The sequence below is a fragment of the Parambassis ranga genome, chromosome 2 (genome assembly GCF_900634625.1).
Source record: "Parambassis ranga chromosome 2, fParRan2.1, whole genome shotgun sequence".
Classification (NCBI taxonomy): Eukaryota; Metazoa; Chordata; class Actinopteri; family Ambassidae; genus Parambassis; species Parambassis ranga.
Genome location: NC_041023.1, coordinates 37,371,060 through 37,383,618, shown reverse-complemented (window position 1 = coordinate 37,383,618; position 12,559 = coordinate 37,371,060). Strand labels below are relative to the sequence as shown.

The following is a 12,559-nucleotide window of genomic DNA, read 5'->3' as shown; positions in this document are numbered from 1 at the left end:
CCCCAGATCCGCCATCTATGATCCTTCGTTGGTTCAGGAATTCCACTGTCTCCACCCTGACAAGCCTGGGGGACTGCCAGGAGGCGTCCGTTGAAGGGAGGGTACTGTGGTGAGACGCATGAGCACCCTCTGTTGGTCTCCTGGTTGTTGTGCTTTTTGTTTTTGCCTTTGCTTTTCTTTCAGATGCTCTGTTCTGGGTGCAGCTTCCTCTGGGCGGAGTACTGGGCTGATTGGTCTCACCTGTTCCCCATCTGCATTAAGTTCCCCGCCTATTTAAGGACCTCACTTACGTGCCTTCCTCGTCAGTTCTTTAGTTCACATCGCGGTAATCAGCCCAATCTCCTTCCTGAACTTTTGATGCACCATCCGCATGTACTTACCCTTTTCTTCTGCCTCCTAGCAGCCTCAGCCTTGGTCTCTTACAGTCTTCCGCTGCAGTCTTCAGAGCGCCTTCAACGATTCTCACCGTTGTGGGTTTTTTCTGTTTCCTCAAAGACTTTCGCCCTTGTGGTTGTTTTCCATTTACTCCAGAGAGACCTTTTCGCCCTAGTGGTTGTATTTTGTTCTTTGAATAAACCTGAACACCTTCTGAGACCTGCATTTGGATCCAGTATTTATTGTCTCATAACAATATATATATATTATTAATATATGATGCAGAAAGTTTGATGCGTCAGTGCTTCAAACAGGGAAAAAATACACTGTTTATCATAGAAAGAAACAACATTCAATATATAATAACTGTACTCGAATGCACTATTAATAATGTTGAGAGACAAACGTGAGCATTAATTATCCGATATATTTAAAATTGCATGCACTAAAAAAATGTTTAGCTAAAAACAAAAAATTCTGCACATCTCAGCACAAATAGGAAGCTGTGATTGGCTTGTGTCCAGCCGAGGAAAAAAAAAGACAATTTCTGCATTTAAGCTATTTAATCATGATTTGCAACCAGGTAATAGAAGCTGTAAAAAGTAAATGGGAGTTTGTAAACAATGACAGCAGGTGGTAGGTCGAGTATTTTCAGTATTAAGGTATAAACGCAAATCAGAATGTGGGTCTTCTAGTCCAGGAAGCAGTCCAGCATCCTCTGGATGTTTTCGTAGGCATCTCTGCCCAGGTAGTCAGCCTGTCCGAGTTCCCACTTCCTGCGGTGCTCCAGTTGTTCCGTCTCTGGGTCCACTGCCTTTTTTTGTTGTAAAGAAATAAGTCAGACAAAGAATTTTGTGCTCATACATTTGCAATATAATGGTTTTTATTATTCTTTTAAAGCTCAGTTTATGTGACTTACAGGCTGTTTCATCATTTCATACTGGCTACATTAAGCTTTGATTTCTGTATGAACATGAACCCTGTCTGTGCAGCCATTGTAGTGAATTTAGTCCTCCTCATGGTCTTCTGACCCCTTATGTGGCTTCTTTTAGGGTAAAACTGCAAAACTATTCTCTTTTTTTTATTGGTTGCCATAGTGATGAGTCGCTTTTGTTGCCTGGAAACAGGACAGGGTTGTCAGGGAGCCCATTGTAGCTCTCTATGGGCAAGACGTGGGGTACATCCTGGATAGGTCGCCAGTGCAGACTCAGGAGTTCCCTGGAGGTCCCACTATGGTGGGACTGGTGCTTCAAAGAAGACAAAACCCAGTCTGGCTTAAGTACTTCTGCCATCTGGACCCCCTTGCTTACAAACCTAGAGTTGGACAGTTAAAGTGGTCAACCATCACACTGTGGAACCCCACGGCAGGTTGTGAGGGGGCGCTGGAGCCCATTGCAGCTCTTAATGGACGTGGGGTCCGTTGTAGGGCTCGCACCTACGTTAGGCTAATTGTGGCTGTGTCCCAATTCAGGGTCTGCATCCTTCGGAGGACGCAGCCTACGCGGTCTCAGGAGGCCGCGTCCTCCTGAGGATCCTCCGGAGGATCCTCCACCGTTGGTAAATGGGACGGTCTGGCCTTCAAAGCACTTCCTGATTGTGGCGCGACGTCATAAATTTTGCCCCGGGAAAAACAAAAGCAGCGACAGCGACACAACACGGACTACACAACAAGCGGGACAACAGTGTGGATTTAGACATTTGGAATATTTTAATATATTTATTTGTTGTTGGAGGAAGGGGAGAGGCGGCTCCAGCGGCAGCAAAACCGGTGACGGCTCATTTTCTTCAGGCTGGGAGAGCGCAGTGGGGAGGTGACGGTAAGCTGCTGTTTAACCATATTATTGATCATAATTAATATACCAGTTACTGAGCAAACGCTAGATATATAACCAGTAGATAGACAAATATGATTAAATGTAATTTATATTTGATTCAATTGTAAGACTTTATACAGGGTCTGTTTGTAATTTTAATACTTTAAATAAATAGCTAAATGTGTACGAACCCTGCAAATAACCCTGAAAGCACTGCTTTAATGTGTCATTAAGCATCAGGTCTGTCACTGCACCAGAGAATTACTGCTGGGTGGAGGAGAGTGGGGCTCCCTGGCAGGACCAGCTGTCTGTCCTGGAGGAGGTGTACTGACCATCATCACCTCTGGAGGGTGAGGATACATATTTTATAGCTTTTCATATTTTAAGCTGCGTTGGAAGCCGCTCTGTTGAAGTTATTATTTTTATTTTTGCCCTTTTTAAAAACATCTTTAGTAACATGGCAGCCGCCGATCGTCCGCTCTGCAAACCCTGATGGACGATGTGGTGGACAGAGGAGACAGACACCCCCCTCCCCCAGATGATGTCCCACTCACAGCCAGAGGACTCCAAGGTCTTCACCGTGGCATCATCCAGTCCAGAAGCACCAAGGACTCCTGCTCAGCCAAACATTTATATATATGTTCTTTGTGAATAGTATTTTCTGCTGATCTTTTATAAATAATAAACTGTACATTTTCATAATGCCCACTGGTAAATAGTTAGAAATGTTCAAACTGTGTCTTTGTAAATATTGTACATAACACAACACACACACAATAAATGATTTACTGTGGTCACTGAGACGTTGTTCAAAAGTTTACTTAAATTATAAATAGGTGATGAAACACATAATGTAACAAGGTTAGAAGAGTTTAAGAACACAGAGACAAGAACGATTTAATATCATCCTTTAATTTAATAAGTAACATTTAAATAACACAGAACATAAAATCACTGCTGTCCACCATCCTCTGTATGAGCTGAGGTCTGTCCGCTCTTTCTCTGCTCTCCCTCTCTCCCCCTCTCTCTCTCTCTCTCTCTCTCTCTCTCTCTCTCTCTCCCTCTCTCTCTCCCCCCTCTCTCTCTCTCTCTCTCCCTCTCTCCTCTCTCTCCTCTCTCTCTCTCTCTCTCTCTCTCTCTCTCTCTCTCTCCCCCTCTCTCTCTCTCTCTCTCTCTCCCTCTCCAGCCTCATCTCCTCCGTTATCAATTGTCAGGTTTCTTCTGTTTCTCTCTGCTCCTCCTTCAACAAAATGACAACAGGCAGAATGACCGTTTGATATAATAACGATAATATTGCTCCTCACGTGAACTATACTTTATACTATACTACAGTACACAGTCCAGAAACATTCAATCAAAGCGTTTAGTTTTAGCGCCTCGTATCAACAGGACGTCATGTTTGTAAATATAAAACTCATTTTTTTAATGCCACTGTCACTACTAGCATTTTAAAACTCTCGAACTACTGCTCTTTACTTACATTTAAATGTGAATTCGGCACTCCTGCCGGTGCCGCTGCCGCTCGCTTGGTCCGTCATCGTACTATTGGACAAAAAGTAGGTCCGCAAAGCATTGTGGGATATTTAAGGCCACGAAGGATGGTAGCGATGCGTCCTCCAAATTCAGGCAAAAGGAGGACGCATTTGGAGGACGCATTTGAAGGACCCTTCGACTTTTGGCGAATTGGGACAGCCTTCGCGCAGCTTTGTGACGTAAGCGGCCTTAAAATGCGCACTCAGAAGGATGCAGACCCTGAAATGAGACACAGCCTCAGAGTCCACAATTAACCAATAGTGCAGACTCAGGTCTTCCCTAAAGGTCTCACTATGGACTGGTGCTTCAAAATTTGACTCCTATGTCAAAGAAGCCAAACCCAGACCCAAACCTAGAATTGGACAGTTAAGGTGGTCATCCATCACCCTGTGGCACCCCACAGCCGTGTCTCTCTTGAACCTAGACCCCCTACAGTCTGCTTATAAAGTCAGAAAGAACAGTGTCCACCTCATTCAGGTTCTTTTCTTGGACTTCATTGTGCTCAGAGTGTTGGGTGTGGACTTCATCTGCATCTGGGCCCTCAACCATGACATGATTGCCAGACTAGGTCGTGCACCATCAAGGTTTGCATCCTAGGTCCCTGCCAGATTCAAGCACCAACTGGTGCCGGACGTGAAGAATCAAAAAGGGGACATCAACATACCAGAGGTGTACAGGTTTCTGCAGTTCCATCTCTGTCCTCTTGTCTTCCTGTACCCACATGTGGATCTTCATCTTCTGTCCTTATAGAAGATTCAAAGTGTTCCACCAACGGTGCGCTGTAATCTGCGTGGGACTACACACAGCAATGTTATTGAGTGCAGTTTGACAACCTCATTTTACAAGCTCGTATAAACACATCCGGCTGAAACAAATGAAACGTACGATAGAAAGGCAACAAGAAGTGGCAGATAATTGGTTCTGTGTCCCTTAATTCAGCTGGAGTCAAATGCAGTCAAGCAGAAACGCTCATAAATTAACAGGACTAACAAGAGGCACTTGAACTGCCTAGTAACCCGGCACAATAATCACTGTGATGCATTGTCAACACAAGCAGCTATGCTAATAAGATCCCCCCATTAAGCTAATTAATGGATTGATTAGTAAATTAGTACTTAGGCAGTACTTGGACTGGACCGGAGAGACCACTGATCATTCTTCTGGCGCTGGTGGAGACCGGCTGCTGCTTGCAACGGCTCCTGCCTACTGTCTCGTTTTTTCCTATTTTTCGCTATTCTTCACTTTTTATTTTTGTACAAAACTTCTCTCTACCCACTTGTAGAGTATGGTACCGTGTCCCTGCAGTTTTTTTATTAGGATTCTCGCTGTTTTTCTGCTTTTACGATCCATTCAGCGCAACAATGCATGAAGCAGCTCACGTGCTCGTTGTTTACAGTAGGGAACAGCTGATTGCGCTGCGTAGCACTGTAGTGTTCCCCAAGGACAGACACCAAATACCCCCAGAACTGGTTCGGAAGACCTGCCGTGGTTGCAGTGCGGGAAGAAACATCGGGAAAAGAAGAGACGCTTCAGACCGGCTCTCCCCACCGTCACTATGGGAAATGTGAGTTCTCTTCCCAACAAGATGGATGAGCTAGCGGCACTAACTCGGCATCAGCGTGAGTACAGGGAGAGCAGCGTCCTTCTGTTCTCCGAGACCTGGCTCACACCGAACATCCCGGATTCTACTCTTCTGCTGGAAAACTTTCATCTGCTGCGGGCAGACAGAACGGCAGACAGCGGTAAGGGAAAAGGAGGGGGGCTGGCTGTGTATGTGAATGTGAGGTGGTGCAAATCGGGACACTGCACTATTAAAGAACAACTGTGCAACAGGGACATCGAACTGTTAGCAGTTAGCATGAGGCCTTTTTATCTACCACGGGAGTTCTCACATGTGATTGTAACGGTGGTGTACGTCCCTCCCTCTGCTAACGCGGACACAGCTTGTGACACCCTGCTCTCAGTCACCAGCAGGCTGCAGACAGCACCCACAGGCCCTCTTCCTCATCTCTGGACACTTTAACCACGCGTCTCCCTCATCTGTTCTGCCCACATTCACTCAGTATGTCACCTGCTCCACTAGAGACAATAGAACACTGGACTTGCTTTATGCCAACACCAAGGAGGCATATTCTGCATCCCCCCTCCCTCCCCTGGGAAGAGCTGACCATAACATAGTCCATCTGCAGACTGTGTACACTCCTGTTGTGCACAGGCAACCGGCGGTCTCACGCAGAGTGAAGAGATGAACCGAGGAGAGTGAGGCTGCTCTCATGTACTGCTTCAACACCACTGTGTGGACAGAGCTTTATGACCCACATGGGGAGGACATCAACACGATAACGGACTGCATAACGGACTATATTAACTTCTGCGTTGAGAACACCGTTCCTTCCAAGAAGGTACGGTGTTTCTCCAACAACAAGCTGTGGATTAGATTAACCCTGAAATCAAAGCTCTCCTGAAGGAGAAGAAGAGAGCTTTCAGGTCAAGGAACAAGGATGAGCTGAGGGCTGTATAGAGGGAGCTGAGGAGGAAGATCAGAGAGGGAAAAGCCAGCTACAGGAAGAAGATGGAGGAGCAGCTGCAGCAGCAAAACGTCAGCGGGGTGTGGAGAAGCCTGAAAACCATCTCTGGCTACAATACACCCCACTCACAGGCTGAGGGGGATCAGAAGTGGGTCAACGACCTAAGCCTACACTTCAATAGGTTTGATGAATCACCCACACCTCCCCCCATGCAGTCGCACCTCTACTCTCTGACTCCTGACCTTTGTTCCTCTCCCACAGCCCTCCACACTCTTAGCTTATCACAACATCAAACCATTTCACACCCACACAGAGACACTCATCCCCCACCCCCACCCCTGTCCTTCACAGCAGACGAGGTGAGAACAGAACTCAGGAAGACAAAGACGAGTAAGGCAGCTGGACCAGATGCCATTAGCTCCAGGCTCCTTAAGTCCTGTGCAGACCAGCTGTGTGGAGTTATGGAGCACGTCTTCAATCTGAGCCTCAAGCTGGGGGTGGTACCACAGCTCTGGAAGACCTCCTGTGTGGTACCAGTGCCTAAAACACCGCACCCCAAAGACCTCAGCAGCTACAGACCAGTGGCTCTGACATCCCACCTCATGAAGACACTGAAGAGACTGGTCCTGAGACACCTCCGCTCCACAGTGGGCTCCTCCATGGATCCGCTGCAGCATGGTCCACTTTGTGGACTGGTGTCAGCGAAACCACCTCCTGATCAAGGCAGGGAAAACCAAGGAGATGGTGGTGGACTTTCGCAGACGACACTCTGCCCCCCTCACCGGTGAACATCCAGGGAATGGACATTGAGCAGGTGGACTCTTACAAATACCTGGGTGTTCACCTCAACAACAAACTGGACGGGACTCACAACACAGATGCACGTACAAGAAGGGCCAGAGCAGGCTCTACCTGCTGAGGAGACCGCGGTCTTTTGGAGTGAAAGGCGCACTCCTGAAGACCTTTTATGACTCTGTGGTGGCATCAGTCATTCTGTACGGTGTGGTCTGCTGGAACAGCAGCATCACTGAGAGGGAGAGGAATAAGCTGGACAGAGTCATCAGGAAGTCCAGCTCTGTCCTGGGCAGCTCCCTGGACTCAGTGCAGGAGGTGGGTGACAGGAGGGTCCTGGCAAAACTGACATCCATGCTGGACAATGAGTCCCACCCCCTGCAGGACACCCTGTCAGCACTGCAGAGCAGCTTCAGTGGGAGACTGCTCCACCCTCATGTGTGAAGGAGAGATACAGAAGGTCTTTCCTTCCTGTTACTGTCAGACTGTATAATAAACACTTCTGATAGGTACAATATTCACACACCACAGTGTACAATAAATTATTTATTTAGTTTTTTGATGCACTATGTACAGTTTTCTTACAGACCACTTCTACCTCCACTCACCTGTGCAATAACTTAATATGTAAACTGTTTTTTGATTATATTCTATTCTATATTTTATTGGTAGTCTATTTTATAATATATATATCTTTTCTTAACTTATCCTTTGCTGTCTGTATCTGCTGTTGCAAAAATGCAATTTCCCCATTGTGGGACTAATAAAGGTTTCTTAATCTTAATCTTAATTAATCCGGTGAACTCGGTGTCATGGAAATAGGTGGTCTATAATTGAATATATGGGTCAATATTTTGGGTTCTTACCTGCGGTTCGGACCGTGAAGGTAGTTTCTGGGATGGTGGAGAAAAATGTGTGAGCAGTGAATTGGAGCGGCCCAGGTTTTCTTGGATCTGCAGATCATGTGAAGATTTTTGAGTCATGGGACAAGACCAAGGCCTTAAGGCCTTAATTGTTATGTGTGTGTGGTTCCTTGTACCTGTTCTGGTTTGTCCCAGTCTTGACTAAGTTGGGTCATCGGAGCAGGTAACACTGCGTGACTATGGTATTCTTTCCACCACTGAGACACAAACTCTTCCATGGTGTCCAAACGCTGTGAGCTCCAGGGTTTAACCGGTCCTAGGAAGTGAACAATCTTTGCGTTGTGGCCAAACCTGCGGAAACAGAACTGGAACACTGAGAAAACTGAACCATAATCCTAGGAAGTCAAACAATGATGCTTGTCTAAGGTAACCACGGACGTTTAAGGGTGTTGTACTCACTGTTTAAAAGCAGGGAGGTAGGTGTAGACCGAGTTGGCACTGAGGTTGTAGACAAACGGTAGGTGTTTAGCGATGTCTTCCACCGGCCAGCTGCTGAAGAAGGAGTTCAGCAGACCCTGATCTCCTCCTAGTAGCATAGGAGGCTTTACGTAAGAATAGAAATGTTCCTAATGTTTTAGCGGTAGATTAAATTGGACTTCCTGTTACCGTCAAAGCTTCCATGCTGCAGGGCGAGATTCACAAGCTTCTTGTGGGTCTGTAGGGACGGCCTGAAGACGAACACACCTGAGTTAAAGCAGTCGGGCCAGCCTGGATCCGGAGCTGCTGACAGCTCGTCTCTCTCGAACAGCTCATCCACGTTGCACAGCACCTGAAAGGGGACAGAGTAGTAAACACAGTGGTTTTGGTTAAATATTACTCCTGCAGAACTGGACCGCTTTGTCAACAACACTGCAGACACATTACACTCTTAAACAGGATTGCTCCACTGAAGAAGAAGAAAACTACAAATCAGAAGAGGCTAGCTCCGTGGTACAACTAAAATATCAGATCACTGAAACGGATTACACGAAGGATGGAGAGGATGTGGCAGTCCTCTAAATCAGATGACTCCCAAAGGGCCTGGAGAGACAGTTTATTGACGTATAAGAAGGCCCTTCGCAAAGCTAGGACAGCCTACTATTCATCACTAATAGAAGAAAACAAGAACAACCCGTGCTTTCTCTTTAACGCTGTAGCCAGACTGACAAAGAGCCACAGCTCTGTGGAGCCTCGCATCCCTGCAGCTCTTACTAGTGAAGAGTTCATGAGCTTCTTTACCGATAAAATCACCACTATTAGAGGACAAATCAACCACAATCTCTCTGTGACCGCTGAGGATACACCGCCACTTCTGGCGGATCCTGATCTAACTCTGGACTGCTTCGTGCCCATCGGCCTCCCTGAGCTGACCACCAGCATCAGCAAGTCTAAACCTACTACCTGTCTTCTGGATCTGATCCCATCACGGCTCCTCAAGGATGCTATTCCTCTGATCGGAGAGTCTATATTAGGACAGATCAACTTGTCTCTGGAAACAGGATATGTACCACAGGCTTTTAAAACTGCTGTGATCATTCCGATACTTAAAAAACCTTCACTGGACCCGGACGTCTTAGGAAACTACAGACCGATCTCTAACCTCACCTTTGTCTCCAAAATACTCGAAAGAGCTGTTGCAAGTCAGCTAAATGACCACCTGCATAGGAACAACCTGCTCGATGCTTTCCAGTCTGGTTTCAGAGCCCATCACAGCACAGAACACTGCTTAAAGTCACCAATGACCTCTTCATGGCATCGGACCGTGGACTCGTCTCTGTACTTGTTCTACTGGATCTCAGTGCTGCCTTCGACACAGTTTAGAACATGAGATCAGGATTACAGGAACAGCACTGCGCTGGTTTAAATCATATTTATCTGACAGATTTCACTTTGTTCATGCTAACAATGTTTCTTCCACAGGTACAAGGGTTAATCACGGTGTTTCACAGACACACATAATCCAGAAGCACGGCATAAAGTTTCATTGTTATGCTGATGATACCCAGCTGTATTTATCCATGAAGCCTGAAGAAACGGAGCCGCTAGTCAGACTACAGGCGTGTCTAAAGGACATAAGGGACTGGATGTCCTCCAACTTTTTACTATTAAACTCAGACAAGACTGAGGTCATTGTTTTTGGACCTAAACATCTCAGAACTAGTTTATCAGATAATACTTTCTCTCTGGATGGAATTACTCTGGCCTCCACTACGACTGTGAGGAACCTTGGAGTCATCTTTGACCAAGACATGTCGTTTGTCTCTCATATTAAGCAGGTCTCCAAGACCGCTTTCTTTCACCTGCGTAATATTACAAAGATTAGGAGCATCCTCTTTCAGAGTGATGCTGAAAAGCTCATCCATGCTTTTGTCACTTCAAGACTGGACTACTGCAACTCTTTATTGTCAGGATGTCCACATTACTCCATCAACAGTCTGCAGCTGATCCAGAACGCAGCAGCTAGAGTTCTGACAGGAAGCAGCCAAAGGGATCATATCTCTCCTGTTCTAGCGTCTCTTCACTGGCTCCCAGTGGACTCAAGAATACACTTCAGGATCCTTCTTCTAACCAACAAGGCTCTTCATGGACTTGCTCCATTGTACCTGCAGGACCTGATTGTACCATATGTTCCTAATAGGACACTCAGATCTCTGAGTGCAGGTTTACTTGTAGTTCCTAGGATTCATAAAAGTAGAATGGGAGGACAAGCTTTCAGCTATCAGGCACCACTATTATGAAACCAGTTACCAATCTGGGTCCGAGAGGCAGACACTGCCTCCACCTTTAAGACTAGACATAAAACTTTTCTGTTTAGTAAGGCGTACAGTTAGCCTTAGACCTAGTGTGTTGACCTGACCTGCAGTCTGGCCCCTGACCTCTCTCTAGGACTACCTTGTCGGGGGGTACAAACAGGACCCATTGAGCAGTTTCCCCCTCACCCTCTGACCTCTCCTCTACTCTCCTTAGTCTGGCTCATACTGGTAATATCGTCTCATAATCTGCGTTTACTGTCTTCCTCGTAGTTTTGTGCCTCGCTCTCACTCTCTCTCTTTGCAGGTCTCAAGACCTGCATACTGACCTGCAGTCCGGCCCCTGATCTCTCCTGTGCTCATCGACTTCATTAGCCCCTGCTGCTCATCTTTGCTATCAAATTACTATTACTACTTATGGAATGACGATATATTTAGATATCTATTACAATATAATCACTTTCATCTTGCTGTCATGTTTGCTCTGTACTGTATCATGTTTGTATCATGTTTGCTCCTCTCTCTCTCTCTCTCTCCTCTCTCTCTCTCTCTCTCTCTCTCCTCTCTCTCTCTCTCCTTCATCCTCTCTGACTAGCAGCAGGACTGGTTCCCCCTTAAGCTGACGGGTCCTGCTCAAGGTTTCTTCCTCTTAAAGGGAGTTTTTCCTTGCCACAGTGCTCCTAGGGGGGGTTCCTGTGAAGCGCTTTGAGACAATTTCTGATTGTAATATGCACTATATAAATAAAACTGAATTGAATTGAATTGGTGGAACCCCTAAGCTAATGCTAAAGTTAGCACCCGCCTGCTACACTACTGGTGAGGTTATATTTGTGCTTCAAATTGGGTCTGAATGTTTGATCCCGACTCTGGTTTACACATCCATTTGACCCCAAATCCAGAAATTCAAGCTGTGGTTTGGGACTTCGATGACCTTGGCTCGCAGATTTGGAACCTTCACCTGTTTGACATCACTGAGCCGTGCAGAGACATTGGACAACAGATGAACTAACACAGTTATGTTGACTCTGACATTGTTGATAACCTCTGGCATAGATCAAAGCTTGAACTGGAGTTAGGAGTTCATCACTACCAATCCGGTTCTCTCTGATGTAGCATGTGTTGCAAACACAGGGGTTCAATTTTGCCAATAAGCTATTGACCAGTCAGAGGACTCACAAGCGTGTCGGCATCCAGGAAGACACATTTGCTGTACTGGGTCAGAGTCCAACAGTGGATCTTAGTGAATGTGGTGCCAAGCTCAGGGCGTCCCAGCAAGGCAAGGTGGAGGCGGTCCTCGCTGTCCATTACGTCCACGGTGATGACCTCATCAAACACCTTTTCCAGGGAAACCCTGCCAGGAGAATGCAAACAATGGACCGATGTGATGTTATTAAGTTTAAAGCCCCCCCCCCCCATCTCCTACGTCGACTGCTCAGAGATGTTCGGTGTGACCATGACAACGATTTGACGAGTCGTCCCGTGCCGTCGCAGACTTTTGGCCACCACTGTGGCACCCATACAGTAGGGGTCTGTGGTGGCTAACGTCACAAAGGCTTCACCAGCTGAGGACAGAACAAGGAGGATTAGGGCGTTTACACACCAACAGTGCAGGGTTTGTCAGTCTCTACAAGACCTAAGGTCAACATTTCTGTCCCCCTTTCATCACTTGACAACAAGACCCTATGATTCAGAAGCACCTCCACCTCAGTGATATTAAATAAAGCCACCCACCTGACATTTTTGACATTCCCAGCATGGTTATTAATCCACAAAGAGGACCAGAAGACATGCACGCAGGAGGTCTAAAGGGTCCAGTCCTGGTGGAGGCAACTGATGACTGGGTGTGTGATGCTACTTCATGATTT

The 12,559-nt window shown here is 46.5% G+C and overlaps 1 protein-coding gene across 1 annotated transcript; it reads right to left on the bottom strand.

The window, feature by feature from the left end:
- Positions 1 to 658: 658 nt before the first annotated feature.
- Positions 659 to 12,551, bottom strand: LOC114432516 (glycogenin-1-like). The gene is made up of 9 exons (XM_028400572.1): positions 12,426 to 12,551; positions 12,118 to 12,256; positions 11,871 to 12,045; positions 8,572 to 8,734; positions 8,365 to 8,491; positions 8,082 to 8,256; positions 7,909 to 7,995; positions 4,387 to 4,518; positions 659 to 1,189 (listed from the first exon to the last, which is right to left on the bottom strand). Exons 1-9 carry the CDS (start codon positions 12,481 to 12,483, stop codon positions 1,067 to 1,069), a joined length of 1,179 nt encoding a protein of 392 aa, XP_028256373.1. The 5' UTR covers positions 12,484 to 12,551; the 3' UTR covers positions 659 to 1,066.
- Between the last annotated feature and the right edge of the window lie 8 nt (positions 12,552 to 12,559).